Below are 17,526 nucleotides of genomic sequence, written 5' to 3'. Positions count from 1 at the left end.
GATTAATTTTGCCTAGCACTTTCCAAAGATTCCACTAGGTGGCAGAAAAACACTCACTAAGTCAACTTAGTTTTCTCTCTTCACCTCCTTTATGACCTGAATTAAAAAAAAAAAAAACTTTTTTAAAGATTTATTTATTTATGCATACAAGAGCTGGGGTACAGGCCAGAGGTATGAGGTGGGGGAGGTGAGAGGATTCACCAGAGACAGAGCAGGGAACAGAAAAGGCAGACTGAGTGAAATGCACTGCTGAGGGGAGCAGTGGGAGAGGCAGGAGAGGTCTGTTGTCCCATGTGGGTCAGCTTCCTGGCCAGGGATTGAACTTGTGCTGCAGCAGCTGTGGACAGCTTTAGAGGTTGTGTCTTAACCCCTTCCTTGCGCCACCAGGGAGGCCCAAGCCCTCTGAATTAAAACATGCATGTGTGAATTTAATGTACTACACAGTTATCATGAAGAACAAAATGTTAGTTTATAATAGGGGTGACAGGTGGATGGGGGTGTGTCTCTGTTCCCTCTGGTTTGGAGATGTATGAGTTGAGAGATGGCTTTGAGAAGAGAAAATTGTAATGATTTAGGCATTATTCTTAAACTTTGAAGTTTTTAAGTTGAGGTCGAGGTCAGGCAGGAAAGACCAGAAAGCAAGCGGAAAGCCAGAAGCCCTCATAGGAAAAAAAAAACAACAAAAAACGTAGACGAGATTTCAGAGCACTAGCTGGGTGGCAGCATGGCAAATCACAAACACAAGTCTCTGTTCATCTAAAAGCCACGTTCTTTCCCAAATTCCTTCCTGTGCCCAAACCTGCCTGGGCATCAGACTGAGGTCAGTTTTGGAGATGTTGGGTTCAGAAAGTGGAAGAGAAAAGTACTTTCCAAAGGAGACTCACCCACATAAGTCCTCTACTTTTTCTGTCAATGCTTTAATTTGTTATGAAAATAGTGCAAAAAACTGGGCCTCCCCTAGTGGCGCAGCGGTTGAGCGCTGGGCTGCGAAGCTGCCGCAGCCTCTGCAGCCCTGGTTCGATCCCCACCCACCGGCGAGGGTCCCACATGGCATGCAGACCTCTCCTGCTGGGCCCGCTGCTCCCCTCAGCAGTGTATTTTGGTCCTTCTGGCTGCCTGTTCTGTTCCCCACTCTGGCTCTGGTGAGTTCTCTCACACTCCTGTGATTCTGACTGTACCCAGTGCTTGTATAAATAAATTAATTAAAAAAAAAAGTGCAAAAAATTGCTTGAAAGTAGTGCAAAATTTAGAGCAAAAAGTCATTTGGTAAATGAGCAGGCAATAGGCAAGGTTGAGCCATCCCTCGTCTGTCCCCAAGTCTTGGGTTAACTCTGGGAAGTTTCACTGGAGCTCCCCTTTCTGCGGCACTGGTGAGTTCCTCCAAGAGACAGAGGCCTTATATCCAAAAGGGCAGGTTTGGGCCTCCCCTGGTGGCTCAGGCAGTTGAGCAGTTGAGCGAAGTGCTGTGAAGCTGTCAGCAGCCTCTGCAGCACCGTTTCAATCCCGACGGGCTGGCTAGGGTCCCACTTGGCGTGGCAGACCTCTCCTGTTGCGCCTGCTGCTCCCCTCAGCAGTGTATTTCGTCAGTCTGCCTGTTCTGTTCCCTGCTCTGTTTCTGGTGAATCCTCTCACCCTCCTGCGCATCTGGCCTGTACCCCAGTTCTTATACAAAATAAATCTTAAAAACAAAACAAAACCAAAAGGGCAGGTTTATTATAAAAAGGGAAGGATAAAAAATACTTGCACAGACAGAAAGAGCTGCCCCCTAAAGGGACATGTTTGGTAAAAGAGGGGCCTGCATAGTCACAGGTGGGCAGCCTTGGGAGGAGCTGCCCGAGATGTTTAGCAAAGGGAGTGTGTCAATGAAGAGAAGCACCAGCAGGGCCACCTGTCACAGGTGGGCAGAAGGGCTGCTGCCCCTGCTCTGCAAAAGGTTGGCAAAGAGAAGCACCTGCAGAGTCACAGGTGGGCAGAAGGGTTGCTGCCTGTGCCAGGGCAGAAATCACCCTGATAATCTTCTCTTTGGGAGGGGCTCAGTCCCTGGTGCAGTTGTTAACCTTTGTTAAACTAATTACTTCTCCATGTGACTAGGTTGATTTGTAAGGACCAGTGAGTCTCTACAAAGGCCCTCAAATTCCTTATCCTCCACACCCCACCCGTCTGGGCCTCCTGATACTCTCTATAGCAGTCTGCTACTGGCTATTGCAGTTGGCTTCTGGAGTTTTCATTTCTATAGCTGGTTTAAGGCTATGTTAATCCCTTCCACCCTTGCCTCCAGCTCCTGGCATTGCCTGAACCAGGTTTCTGGTCTTGTGGCACCTCCTTTCCAACTTTTCTGCTCTTATCCTCCATCAGAACCACCTGGAGCGTTTCAACAGCTACTGTCTCCAGGGTTGTTACTTAGTGGTCTGGGGTGTGGCCTGAACTTGGAAGAGCTAAGAGACCCCCAGGTGATTCTAATGTGAAGATTAGTTTGAGGGCCACCGATTGTTTCATGCTGTGTGTGTAAATACACCCGGCCTTCCCACAACTCAAACACAACCCGCCCGAAAGATACACAACTGTCCACGTTGGCAGACTTGGGGAGGAGGGATGGCTCAGCCTCGCCTTATTGCCTGCTCATTTACCAAACAACTTCTTGCTCCAAATTTTGCACTACTTTCAAACAATTTTTTGCACTATTTTCATAACAAACTGAAGCATTGACAGAAAAAGTAGAGGACTTATGTGGGTGAGTCTCCTTTGGAAAGTACTTTTCTTTTTATTTTTGCATAGAGTGTGTTCTATTGGCAGTGAGATGACAGTATTATGCTTAGCATGTTGTTGGTCTTAAATGTGAACTTAAAATGGTGATCTGGGGTGGGGGGCTCTTTGGCATCAAAACTAAATGGTAACAATGATCCCTATTTCTTACCGGAGGCACCTTTGTGACAGTTTTCACTAAGTCGTTGAGAGAAATGCCACTCAGAGGACTCAGGGCTGGGCAGGTGCCACATCACTTGCCCCAGATGACACATTTAATCATTGACAAAGGCATTAATCCAGTGTTGCACCAATAAGATTTGCTGATTGTAGGGTAAAGAAAATGTCAGGCTTTTCTGCCCTTCCGCCATCAGGATAGATGATGGATCCTTGTCCTGAATGCATGCCTGATGGCGGGCACCTGGAATAGGGTGTGGGCATAGGTAGATGGGATTCAGCTGAGCTAAGACTGTGCTTTTAAGGGCGGCGTCACGGGGGGACGCCAGGAGCACCAGCACCAGCAGCAGCAGCCGCCGCAGCCGAAGCCGAAGCCGAAGCCGAGAAGCAGCAGAACGAACGCTAGAGAGCCCAGATAGAGTGAGGACTTGCTGGGGGCTGGGAGGCCTGCCAGCCTCCCAGCCCCCCAGCCAGCACCCCTGCCTGCCATATGCCTGGTGAACCCCAAATAAAAAACCTGCAAAACTACTGAGGACTCTGACTCCTCCTTTACCCGGTCTGCATGGGATCAGAAAACCTGCACTGTGCCCTGTCCTGCCCCTTACAATTGGCGTATGTCGGCAAGATCCATGCAGACGGGTATTGGAGCCCTCCGAAGACCTGGAGGGACTAAGGAGAACAGACTTTGCCTGTGACGACGCTGGAGGCACCATGGCGGTATAGAAGATGGATACGTCCACGAGCTATAGGATGAGACCTGGCGTGAAGGAGACGCCCGAAAGGACCAGCCAACGACACCGGAAAGGACCAGCCAACGACACCGGATAGGACCAGCCAACGACACCGGAAAGGACCAGCCAATGACCCCTGAGGCAGCAGGCCATTGCTGAAGCAGGGAGAGGCCAATGGACTGATAGACTGATGAACTGATGATTTTGGACTGACAATCCCGCCAGAAGGCGGAGGACCTTAGCAGGTTATGTTTATTTTTTGAGAATCTGGGGTGGCCAGTGGGCCTAGATGGCCAAAAGCAGCCTGTGTATGCCCAGTGGCCAGGTGGAGAGAAAAGCCAACTAAGGTGGCAAAGCTGGTACTGATGCTAAGTTGAGAAGCCCTAAAGCGGCTGTTAAGCAGCCTGGGTATGCTGAAGCCCTGTGAGTCTCGTAAAATCACCTATGGGTGATGCCCTGCTCATTCTTGAGTGAGGGTGAGGAGCTGAGGAGCCCGTCCTTGTGGGACGGGTGGGGAATGTGGCTTGGGGTGGAGCCCAAGCCAAATGCAAAGTTTGGATCCCCAACCCATGTGCTTGTGCAGTGGGTTGGCTTGAGAGCAGGGGTCTGTGAGTCGCATGGGTGGCCATGAAGGCCGAGTGTTGGAGCGACTGCAGACAGAAACCCTGAGGGTTGGCGATTACCCCCAACAGAATAAAATTGCCAATCCCAGTGCTAGTGCATCCTGGGGGTGGATGCTGTGTGTGCCTTGTAGCCGAGACTACAGCCAGAGAAGGCCAGGAAGCCTGACGGCTCCTGGTGTGTTATAGCAGATGCCGTGAGTGATTTCCCCTCCCTCATATGAGCAGTGCCTTCGGCAGCAGATTTGGTGGCTCATCTGCTGGTACCAATAATTGTCTTTTGCACTTGGTTGGTGCCCTGCCTGGACTTATTTGTGTTCTGTTGTATTTTGTTATGTTGTATTTTGTTATTTGATGTATTTGCTTTTGTGGGCCATGGCTGCATTGTTTGTTTGCTTAGAAAATTGTATATATATGTATAGACTATATGGCAGAAAACCCTGAGGGGGTGGACTGTAGGGTAAAGAAAATGTCAGGCTTTTCTGCCCTTCCGCCATCAGGATAGATGATGGATCCTTGTCCTGAATGCATGCCTGATGGCGGGCACCTGGAATAGGGTGTGGGCATAGGTAGATGGGATTCAGCTGAGCTAAGACTGTGCTTTTAAGGGCGGCGTCACGGGGGACGCCAGAGCACCAGCACCAGCAGCAGCAGCCGCCGCAGCCGAAGCCGAAGCCGAAGCCGAGAAGCAGCAGAACGAACGCTAGAGAGCCCAGATAGAGTGAGGACTTGCTGGGGGCTGGGAGGCCTGCCAGCCTCCCAGCCCCCCAGCCAGCACCCCTGCCTGCCATATGCCTGGTGAACCCCAAATAAAAAACCTGCAAAACTACTGAGGACTCTGACTCCTCCTTTACCCGGTCTGCATGGGATCAGAAAACCTGCACTGTGCCTGTCCTGCCCTTACACTGATTTATTCATATGTGCATAAATATGTTTGTTTATGCATGTGTATATTCAGTCATGCTTGTATTGCCTTAAATATCTGCAAAATTCAGTCTGCTAGACTTTGCAGTATGTGACATGATTCACTTCTGTTCATTGTGATTATTGCTTTATTTAGAAGTATTTCTGATAACTTATTTAGCGTTTCATTAATCATGCATTTTCTGTTTCCCCTCTATTTCCCACCTTCTGTTGGGTTGATTACTTATTTCCTTTTTTATTTCTCCTACTGGTTCTGAAGCTGTGCATTCTAATTCCATTATTTTTCCAGTTACCTTTATATTATTTTAACATGCATACTTAACAACTATCCTATCCAATGTATTCCAGGACAATAAAGAGGTTGGTTCCTTGTATTTATGCTCTTGTGGTCTAATAGCTTATGCTGCTGTTTCTATACTGCACCCTTCAGAGTTTTTCAGACTTCCTCCTTATTGAGATTTGCTGCTCTGTATACTCATGCATATGTATTTGTTTTTTGCATCCAGCTCTTACTTCTGGGTTTGGTTTCCTTTTTGTTGACATACAGTCTGATATTATTATCTTTCAGTAAAGATGCAGGAATGGTTAGCTCTCAGTTTTTATAAGTCTGAAATTGCGTTATTTTAACTCTCTTAATACTTGGTATGGTGGGCATTGAACTCTTCTTGGCAATAATTAGGTGTTTTGCAATTGTTGTTTCTAGTTTGAAGTCTGGTCTATTTGATATCTCTTTATGAGTTATCTATATGCCTCATCTATGAATTTACAGATTTCTGTGATCTAAATTTTATTTTATTTTCACTAATTCCTCTTAGTATTATTTATATTACTCACATTTGAAGATTTGTGTCTTACCTCAAATATGGAAAATTCATAGCCATTACAACTTTATATAACCTCCTCCATTGTTTCTATTTATTTCTAGAATTTTGAAATTTCTCATCTGCTTTTTTTATTGCATAACTTTTCTTTCCTGTTAATGGAATACAAATTTCACTACCCTGTGTTATCAGAGATATCCTGATTTTTTTCACTATGTTTAATCTCCACGCAACCTATTCTATGTTCACTATATATTTCATTTCTGGAATTTCTATTCAGTTCTTTTTCAAACCTACCTCCCACCTCTGTTTGTCTCTCTGCTACTTACTTCTTTAATGCAAACCAATTTAATGTTCTGCTTGTTTATTTTATCTAGCCTTTCTGTGTTTTTGAACAGGAAGGAGGAGTCTTCCATATCAGCTCAGCCAGCCATATTTGCTGATGTAATCTTAAAATATAGTGTTTTAATTAAGACAATAGTGTGCTTACCATATTAGTGTCTGACACATACACTTTTAATGAAATGATGAGTACTTAATAATAGCTAACTTTTGTTAGCTATTAAAATTTTTTTGTTAGCTATTAGAAATTTTGCTAAAAATTATTGTAAATTTCAGTATCTTGACTCATTTACTCTTCAATTTTATAAGACTGGTATACATTCAAATATATAGTCAGTTTCAACCCTCCCCTGACTCACATTGGAATTGGGACCCAGGACTGAAAAGAACATGGAATTACAAGATTTATATTGTAGATATAGATTTAACTTTTAGGAAACTGCCAAACTGTATCCAAATGGACTATCATTTTGCCTTTACACTAGCATTGTGAAAGTTCCAGTTGCTTCACTTACTCCTCAACATTGGCATTGTTAATCTTTTCAATTTTAGCCCTCTCATGAGCACAATATCTCAATATTGTTTCAATTTGCATTATGACATTGAGCATCTTTTCCAAAGTTTGTTTAACAAACTTTGTTTAAATCTTCTTTAGTAATGATAATGGCAATAAAAAATCCAAATCATCTGCCTATATTTTAATTGAATTGCTTGTTACCTATTGAAATGTAGCAGTTCTTTACATACTCTGAATATAAGTCCTTTACTTGCCAAATATTTTTTACCATCTTTGCAAAGTGTGTATACTCTTAGCCATTACCTGTACTGCCTCTCAATATTTATTGAAGTGATTGAAGCTACTATGATCCCTTCCTATTTGAAGTTTTGGATTTTACAATTAGTAGAGGCTGAGAGAACCCTGCTAAAATTTTGTTTGCAGACAAAAATTTCACATTTCCACTATTTATTGAATCTCTTCTGCTTTTTGCTACAGAGCTAAACAGTCCTCTCTTGGATTTGAAGAACTGATGAGATCACAGCTGTGACTGCCTCTGATATCTGTCTTTACCATCCACTGAAGATAACTAGACCCTTCTCTGCTATACAAATACTACCTCAGAAAACTTGCCCTAAGATAATTTATTTTTAACTTACTAGTTGTTTTGTTTTCTTCTGGAAAAGACAGTATCCAGAAGTTAGAACTAGAAATGAGTGGCCCTTCTAAAAGATCTACTCCCAAAGAATCATCCATTTTGTTGATGGAGACATCATGGAAGAATACAGTACAGAGGAAGAGGAAGAAAACCAAGAGAGAATGGATTCAACACTTGACCCTGTAAGCTTAGAATATTATATTAGTGAACGTAAGGGATTGGATGAAGTCATACCAGATTTGTAGAAGATACAGTTTTGAGCTAACTCTTTGTTCTCCTTTCTAGATACTTGAACAGTCAGCTCAAAATCTTGATAATTATAGTTTTCTCATCTAATAGCAAAAATGGAATAAGCTTTTTGAAATCTCTAAATGAAAGACTGCAATTACCACTCTTTTTTATGATTTATTTTTATTTATTTATGCATACAAGAACTGGGGTGTAGGCCAGAGGTACAGAGGATGAGAGGATTCACCAGAGACAGAGTGGGGAGCAGAACAGGCAGAGCTACTGAAATATACTGCTGAGGGGAGCAGCGGGAGAGAAAGGAAAAGTCTGCTGTGCTGTGTGGGTCAGCTCCCTGGCTTGGGATGGAACTCATGCTGCAGTGGCTGCTAATAGCTTGATAGCGCTCAGGCTTCAACCCCTGTGTCACCAGGGAGGCCCTTCAGTTACCACTCTTTATATCAATTACTCTAACTTGATTTCTTTCTCTCTCTTTTTCCAGTCTAAACTTTCATGGGGACCCTACCTATGGTTTTGGACAAAGCGAATAGCAAGCATCTCATTTTCAAGTAAGTACCAGTAAGGTTATTTATTTTTTGTCTTTAATTAAGATGGAAAGATCCTCAGGGTTATATGGGATTGCCAATAATTAATATACTCCATGACATTCTGAAGAAGTGATGATTTGATCATTTCTAGCTTTTTGCTTTTATACGTTCGATGCTAAAGGCACAGAACTCACCTCTTCTGACAGACCTTTGCATCTTTTCCATCTTCTTGTTAGTAAACTTATATTTTGTCTTCTTTAAAGCTCTTCCTATTGATCTTAGTTGTTTCCAAAACCAAAAACTGGGTTACTTTTTTATGGGGCAGAACTTCAAATATTTGAAGACAATAAGCAATCCTTTTTGAGTCAACTCTTCAATGGAATAAACTACCCATTATGCAAGCTAAACCTTTGTCCACTCTAACAATCAGAGATGCTATGCTGAGGCTGCCAGTCGCCTCGCTACTCTGACTACAGGCAGACCAGGCAGGCTTTAAACTGCTAAGGGGGAGTTTGTCTGGAAGAATTTCTGACATGCATTTAGGTAATGCTAGATCAAATTTTTGATATAATTTGAAATATGCTAACGCTGAAGATTAATTAATTCCCATGGGGATGGGCAGCATTGATGCTCATTGCTCAGGACGCCTGCTGCACCTGTTCTAATCTGAAGATCTCTGCTGGGATAGTCATCTGGAAAGGGGAGTTTAGATGTGATCCCATGTGAACATAGAAGATTTAACAAGTTTGAGTCCTCGAATTTTTCGAGGCCCCCAGACCAGTTGAAATCTCTTGTCAGCCTTGATGTTATGTATCGTAAAAGATCACTTCTAGGAAGTTTAAACTATTGGCACTTAGAGTTGGCACTAAAGCCAACTCTAAGTTTACTTATGAACTCAGTTTACCAAAATGCTTGTTCTTTCTTCTAGCATGTGACTTCCTTGGTGAAAGATTTGCTGTCTTGTTTGGTCTTAACCAACCCAAGTATCAGTATATGCTAAAACAATACTATCGAACACAAAATGAGGTATGTGACCTCCTGCTGGGTACATTGAGGGCCCTGGGATGGGAGGGTGGTCATTCCTGCTTTGGCCAACAGTGAAGAGCATTTGTCCACCTGGTAATCTCATACCACATACAATTTCACTGAGTTCCTATGGTCAGACTGACTAATTTTCGAATGTGCCCACCCTGTGACACTTTGTATTTGCCTCACACCTGTGAAGTTAGAAAGCCAAATGATGGCTTGTAAAAAGGTCAATGGGTGACCCCTGAGACTGTTTCTCATGCTCCAAGGGCAGGGTTGAAGGTCACAGGGTATTGAATTTACAATTAAATGTTTCCTTCTCTCCACACAAGGAAAGTGACCAGGAAGGTGAAGGGAATGGATCCAAGGCCCAGCCAGCCAGGGCTCCTAATGAGAAGAGTCCCCTGGAAGTTGGGGGCCTCGATTATGGGACCAGAGGACAGGAGTCCCACAGGGCGTTCCCTGGTGAGGGCCTCTTCTGGGGAGGGCAGATTCCAGTTGATAATGGTAGTTCCCTGGATCTCTCTTCCTAGGCCATTGATTTCCATGTTAACAGCATCACAGCTAGTACTTCTGAGCCTGATCTGACCTCAATCTGCTTGTGATTTATCTCCGGTATCCAGGAATTACAAGCAATAATGAGAATAATTCTAGATTATTCTTTTTCAATATAAATTTTTATTTATAAGCCCCCCAACTCAACTCTACCGCAGTGATAGAAGTTGTGTTGGTCAGTTGTGGTCTGTTAGTATTGACATTTGTGCAGTCAGTAGTTTAAATGCCTTAAGGTACTTGGGCTTGGAAGTTTTAGGCTGAACACTTGGTCATGGGACCAGGGTGCAGAAAAAAGCTTGTCTTCAGAAGCAACTATGGACATCATGAAATCTAAATATATTTCCTTTCAAGGTTTGACAAATAGCCTCTTTGGTTTACTTAAGGCTTGTTTCACAATAAACAAGCTTTACTAGTAATGCAGTAAAAATATCAAAGTCACTGGGAATTGGCTGCATTTCTCCCCAAATAATCAAAACATCTAAGCTGAAAAGAAAATATTTGGAAAAATGACCTCGTTAACAAAATTTCAAAACCCAGAATGATCAAACATGGAAGTCATAGCTGGGTAACAGAGATGGTGCTGGCCAGGGGTGGTTGAGATCTACAAGAACAGCCTGGGACTCACAGCTCATGGCTCCAGGCCACCACTTACCAGTGGGTGATATGTGTCCCTATAGCTGAGCCAAGGTCTTTTTTTTTTTGTAAAACAGGGATGGTATTTTTTTTGTTGTTGTTGTTTGTTTCTCTAGGGTTATTGTTAACAAAATGAGATAATAAATGTGAAAACTTTCAAAATCTGTGAGTATTGCTTGTTAAGACAATCAGTGACTGTGACACATGGTCATACTGAAGGCCCTCAGGGAACCAGGCCTTCTGGAATTCACATCCTCCTCCAGTCCCACCTACACTGACTCTGCGCTTGGCATGTGACTTGCTTTGGCCAGTGAGACATGATGCAAGTGGAAGGCTGATAAACTCCTTGTTGTAAAGAAACTTGGGCTTCTTTTTGAATGACAAGAGGCCGCCGCGTGGAGACAAGCCCCCAAGGATGAAAGAAAGACCATCTTACACATTTCAGCTCCAGCCTAGTTCCCTAGACTACATGGAAGTGATGAACCACACAGCTGAGCCCACTCAACTCATAATAAAATCACAAGAAATAACAATGCAGTCGTCTATAACTAAAATGATAGCTCTAAGAGGTGGGGAAATAGAAATTGATTTGCTGTGAAATCAAGGATGGAAATAAGTCTGGAGAATAAGGTATGCTTGGTAGAACATATCAGAATATTTAGATTATGCTGCATAAACAGACAACCCCCAATCTCGGTGGTTTAAAACAAAATAAGTTTATGTCTTTCTCATGAGACACCGACTCGGTTTGGGTGGCTTCTCGAATGTTCTCCATGAGTTGGCTCAGTGTGATGAGTCTGACCTATGCTTCCTCCCTACCAAGATGCTATCAGGGTTGCTGAAGCAGCAGTGGGCTGGAAAGTGAGGTACTGGCAGCCAGTGTCTCCATTAAGAATGAATCATGTCACTGCGGTTTCTGCTTCTTCCATCAAAGCAAGTCACAATTCACATGAAGGGTATGAACTACCTACAGCAGATGAAAAAGGGAAACACTTTATTCCAGAAGCTTAAGGGATAAATGATTGGCTCAAGAGTCAAAGTGATATTGGTTGAGTCTCAGCTCTGCTGCCTGTTTCTAACCAGGTGGCACAAGTTACTTCTCAGTGTTTCCATTTGTAAAACAGGTTTGATACAGGCATCTCATGGACCTCAGTGTTACATGTTTCAGTAGGTCTAGAACAAATCTGGCAAGCAAATACCTAAGCAACACTCTCTATTTCTCCTCTTTCTTATACCTGAAGATGACCATTGTATATCTATTTTAAGTGAATCTTTATTCTTATTGAGATATAATTGACATATATGTTTATATAATATAAACATATATAATATAAACATAATATATGTCATATCTCAATAAGAATAAAGATTCACTTATATAATTGACATATATAAGCCCATATATAATTGACATATATGTTTATATAATATAAACATATATAATATAAACATATAATATATATGTCATATCTCAATAAGAATAAAGATTCACTTAAAATAGATATACAATGGTCATCTTCAGGTATAAGAAAGATGAGAAATAGAGAGTGTTGCTTAGGTATTTGCTTGCCAGATTTGTTCTAGACCTACTGAAACATATAGCACTGGGGTCGATGAGATGCCTCAATATTCCCCCCCACAAAAAAATTTTTCTGTCGTTGTTGCATAAACTAATGTTCTTCAAATTGGATTTACTTCCCTTTTGAAGAACATTAGTTTATGCAACAACGACAGAAAAATTTTTTGGGGGGGGTAAATATATGTTTATATTAGTTTCAAGTCTACAATTATCTAGTATTTGTGTATATGTGAAGTTCAGTTAACATCCATCATCTCATATAATAATAAATTTTTTTCATATGATGGGAACTTGGAGGATGCTGTCCACCACAGTTCCAACCACAGCCAGAGCCAGCCCAAGTGCACTGCTCCCTATTAAAGGCTCCCAAAATGGCCACTCAGCTCTGCCTCCTTCCAGCAGCCCCCTCCTTCAGACCACGGCACTACACAGACATCTTTCCTTCTCTCCTAGCCAGTGTCCAGCCATCAGGGGCCCAGCATAGGCATGATCTGCTCCCAGCCTGAAAGGGGCAACCTGGTAGCCCAAGAGGTGGGGAATGCTGGGCTCAGCCAGCCAAAACTATCCATCCCCCATTCCTCACTGAAGTTATGTGGCCTTTGTGCCCAACAGAACACTTTAAAAGTGATGATATGCACCTCTGAGATAACTCGAAGAGACACACACTATGGCTACTCTTTTGCTCTCTTTTTTAAAAAAAGATTTTATTTATTTATGCATACAAGAGCTGGGGTACAGGCCAGAGATGTGTGTGTGTGTGAGAGGATTCACCAGAGACAGAGTGGGGAACAGAACAGGCAGATTGACCAAAGTACACTGCTGAGGAGAGCAGCGGGAGAGTCAGGAGAGGTCTCTTGTGCCATGTGGTTTGCTCCCTGGCCGGCGATCGAACTCATGCTGCAAAGGCTACGGATTGCTTCATAGTGCAGAGCTTAACCACTTGTGCCACCAGGGAGGCCCTCTTTTGCTCTTTTTTTTTTTTTTTTTTTGAGACCTCATTCTGTGGGAAGCTAACTGCCGCATGTGAGGCCAATCACCAGCTACAGAGATGTCAAGGTGGTAAAGAATGAGATAACCAGTGAAAAGCTCCTGAGGAATGGAGGCCTTGCCACAGGCTGAGTCCCTGGAAGGGTCGAAATAGCATCCAACCCCTGGAACTAAGTCCTGGCCCCAACAGGGAGGGCTAGCAGGTGCAAACACCCTCGGGTTAGATGCAGGATGCACATGCACACTTTGCTCTCTGCCCCCAGTCCCTGCAGCAAAGGCCTCTCTAGCAGGGGAGCCTCCCAGCAGTCTCTCAGGGAAGGACCCCAGCCAGGCTCTCCCTATCAGGAATTTTTCTTTTATTTATATATTTTTTACATCATTGTTCATTTTTATTTATTTATTTTTTTTAAAGATTGATTTATTTATTTATACAAGCACTGGGTACAGTCAGAAGCGTGGGAGGGTGAGAGAATTCACCAGAGCCAGAGCAGGGAACAGAACAGGCAAACTGACGAAATACACTGCTGAGAGGTGCAGCGGGCGCGGCAGGAGAGGTCTGTCTCGCCATGTGGGACCCTTGCTGGTGGCCAGGGATCGAACTGGCGCTGCAGAAGCTGCGGGCAGCTTCGCAGCCCAGCACTCAACCGCTACGCCACCAGGGGAGGCCCCATTGATCTTTTTTAAACAGTATTTGCTCTATAGGGACTTATTTTTTTTAAGATTTATTTATGCATACAAGAACTGGGGTACAGGCCAGAGGTGTGGGTGGTGAAAGGATTCATCAGAGACAGAGTGGGGAGCAGAACAGGCAGATTTACTGAAATACACCACTGAGGGGAGCAGTGGGTGAGTCAGGAGAGGTCTGTAGCGCCATGTGGGTATCTCCCTGGCCGTGGGATCCAACTCGTGTTGCAGTGGCTGAGAATAGCTTCATAGGTTGCCTCTTAACCTCTTGTGCCACCAGGGAGACCCTCTATCAGGACTTTTAAGGTCCCTCCAGCTGGCCCTCATGCAAAGAGCTGCCTTGAAGTTGGATAGAGTTAGGAATAAGTAGCTGTTTTGTCATAGCCCCCCACCCCAGTCCCACCACCTCCATCGAAACCCACGCCATTGACCAGGCCCTTGAAAGTCATCTAGGCCCCTGCTTCCCGGAACCTCTAGCTATGAGCATGTGCAGCTGGTACCTTGTCTGTAGGTCCAAGGCACCCTGGGTCCACCACCAGACAGGGTCATGGCACCTCCAAGCCAAAAGGGAACATCTCATGGCTTGGGGGCCACCCCGAATTTCAACTGATTCTGTGATGCCAAGTGGCGATAGTTGGTCCCCACTTGGCAGTGCTGCTGCTCGGTTCCCAGGACACTTCCTGAACCAGCACTCACAATGTCTCCCAGCCCAGGCGGCCAATAAAGTTGGCTAAGGGCTTCTGTCAGGTGCAGATGGGACACTGGGCCAAGCCGAGGGGCCCCAAGAACCCTGGGCCTTCCCGACCTAGATCCCAACCTGGGTGCTGGGTGCTGAGCTGGGTCCATCGTCCCCTAGTTCCAAATTGCTACGCGCAAGGGCTGCTGGCTCTCCTGCCTGCCCACGCAGCCCAGGGCTCAGAGAGGCCGAGGCTTCCCGGGTCCCTTAGGCAAGGATCCTCTTAGCCCATCCCACAGGCCCTATCAAAACTTTCCAGAGCCCCCAGTTCTGCCTTCAGGAAAAGAGACACCTTTAGGTTGGATAGGGTTACGAATTAGGAAGTGGTCTTGTCTCCCCCTCCCTCCCCCAAGCTGGAGGCTTTGGTCCAGCCCTTCCCATGCTGTGAACTTTTCCAGATCCGGGCTGGCCAGATGGTTAGGCGCGAGCATGCGCTGCAAGCACGGGGTGGATGGCTTGCTAGGCATGGCCGGGTCGCTGGAGGAGACTCCTGGGGGGCAAGCCATGTGCTTGCAAGCACTGTTCTACACAACTGCATGTATTCCCCACGAAGGCTGAGCTGCAAGTTTCTCTACTGCCTTGCCAGGTGAGGGGCTCGCTGCCAGGGGTATCCTCCTAGGGGGTAGGAGGCCCCTGGAGACTTGGTGGCAGAGCAGTGGGACTCAGCACAGCATGTCCATATGGGGCAACATGTAGCTGTGCCTCCATGATATTCCTGGATGGCTTGGGATGGGCTCCCTCTACCCTGGGAGGTTGGGACCTTCCACCCCCGCTTCATTCTTGAGAGTGGGGAAGGTCCAGTTGCCTAGGCCTGCTAATGAGTGCTTAATAAGCACCTGTGTGCCTAGCTGAACAGCCTGCCGGGCTCAGAAAGTTCAAGGGTCTAAGAGGCAAGGTTACCAAAGCAGGCTCTTGGGGAAAACTGGCAAGAAGGTGGGCCCTGAGGTTTCTGTACTGCTTGGCGAGGCAGTAGACACATGAGGTGACCAGAGGATTCTCCAATTAGAGACCCCTGGGAGAACTGGCTGCTGGAGAAGCCAGGCACCCCCTCATGTAACAAGTCAAATCAGGGTGTCTGGGATGTGGGCTTTCTCCAACCTGGGATCTATGCAATTAGCTAATGCTGGGCCCTTGCTTCACAGGCCTGGGGTGGCTGCCCAAGGCCTCCTGATAGGTCACCCACTGTGCCAGTGTGTGGGAAGCAGCTTAGGGTAGCCAGGGGTCTGGAACAGGGCAAGGGTTGGGAGAGCAGGTCATAGGCAAAGGCCTTTTGGGGAAGTATGACTAATTACCAGCCCAAAGCCTTCGCAGTTGGGAATATTCCCCCAAGGCAGAAATGGAAGTTAACTGCTTTATCAGAGAGGGTCTGGGCTGCTGACTGGCGTACCCTCCAGTGAGAGACAATTAAAGCCTTAATTGTTCACGATTCAGAGGCTGCTGGCCTTCTTGTGCTGGAGAGCTAAATGAGCTTGCAGACCATGCATAGCTCTTCTTGCAAGGCATAAGAAAGCCTTTACCCTTATCTGGTTCTGGGGAGTATTTTTTTTAAACTGTTTCATTTCTTGCAAGATGACAGGTTATTACTGTTTCCCAATATCCATATTATCTCTTTAATTAATAAGTAGGTAAATCCCTAATAAATATCTCTCTTCTCCTCCTCCTCCCATTCCTCCCCCTCCTAATCCCCCCATGCACACACCACACACACACACACACCACATACCCCTTTACTGGCCCTGGCAGTCTCTAGATGCAATATGTGGCCAGTGACCCTAACAGTTGGGTCATAACTACAAATCGTGCCTGTGCTACTCTGCAATTTTAAATCCACACTTTTCACAAATTCAACACAATCAGGCTCTAATTTATCAAAATGTGTTATTGGCAACACAATGAATGTTCTTTTTGTGTGAATTATAACAGCTTTTGTTAATTACCTAAAAATCTGCAAACCTGCAGAAACATTTGCAATAAATTGATTTTTCCAGACAGTTCCTCAGTAATAAATAAGTCATCCTGGTGATTAATAAGTGCCCCATCTTTTGATTTTGTTCTCATTTAATTAAAAACCTGAAGACAATCAAGAAAAATCTCGAAACTCCATCTACCAACACACACAGTAAGAACACAAACCAAGGCTGAGACACCATAATGGTTCTCATTACAATTTCCACTGTTGCGATTCTTGCAAATGACAGACATGGAATTTAGATAAAGCAAAGAAATTCTAGGGCACCTGCAACTGGGAATGGGTCAGAGTTCAGGTTTGTTTGGATCAGAGATATGTGAAAAAAACAGAATATGTTACCCTGAACTATGACCCTTTTCACTAAAACTTATTTTGAACTGAATGCAATTAAGCAGCACAAAACCCAAGAAATCTCTCTTTTCTGCCTAAAGGTAGGAGATAAATTCTCCTTCTACTGGAGATACTTATCAGTCCAGAGATCCTCCAGGGCAATCTGCAAACAATAGGTGACTTCATTAGCTCCCATATATTTACCTTCTCTGAATTTGCTTCCCTTGGAAATGACAGTTTTCCCATCATTTCTCTAAAAGGGTATTGGCTTTTGTTGAAGATGTCCTGTAAGTTGCCATTTTGAGTTACTTTGGTTTTGGGTTCTCCTATGTGGTGTGCTTGTTAATCTGTCCTTAGAGCTCAGTTAAAAACAGGGGCAGAAGTAAAGCTTCTCCTCCCATGGTTCTTATCTTTCCTTGATGCGTTTCTCTTGTTCCAGCTCTAGCTGGCAAAGAGCTGGCCACAGACACCCCCGCCTACTTCACTCCTGTAACTTGTGGATCCAGGAAAAGACTTTCTCCTTGATTTCTCACCGAGAACACTGAAGGGTAAGTGCATATCCCCACTTTGGAAGTGGATCAAAGCAGGGTTAGTGTCCCCGATCTTCTGAAATATCCCAGGTATTGATGCCAACACTGGGAATGTGGTGTAAACAAGGGAAATGAAGCCCCTGCCCTCCTGATGTTATAGGGCAACCCCGATATAAAATAAAATGGGTTGCCGGGCTGTGGGTCCTCACCCGC

The 17,526-nt window shown here is 44.7% G+C and overlaps 1 protein-coding gene across 1 annotated transcript; it reads left to right on the top strand.

The window, feature by feature from the left end:
* The first annotated feature begins 1,775 nt into the window (after window positions 1-1,775).
* On the top strand, window positions 1,776-17,308 carry FAM177B (family with sequence similarity 177 member B). Its single transcript, XM_037497736.1, is given in 7 exon segments — window positions 1,776-1,965; window positions 7,516-7,593; window positions 7,596-7,693; window positions 8,239-8,305; window positions 9,213-9,310; window positions 9,643-9,775; window positions 17,223-17,308. Coding segments are annotated over 7 exon segments (750 nt in total).
* The last annotated feature ends 218 nt before the right edge of the window (window positions 17,309-17,526 follow it).

The sequence above is a fragment of the Talpa occidentalis genome, unplaced genomic scaffold (genome assembly GCF_014898055.3).
Source record: "Talpa occidentalis isolate TD23 unplaced genomic scaffold, MPIMG_talOcc4v2.1 talOcc4.8, whole genome shotgun sequence".
Classification (NCBI taxonomy): domain Eukaryota; kingdom Metazoa; phylum Chordata; class Mammalia; order Eulipotyphla; family Talpidae; genus Talpa; species Talpa occidentalis.
Note: the sequence above shows the minus strand (reverse complement) of the source record. Positions and strands in the feature narration are given on the sequence as shown.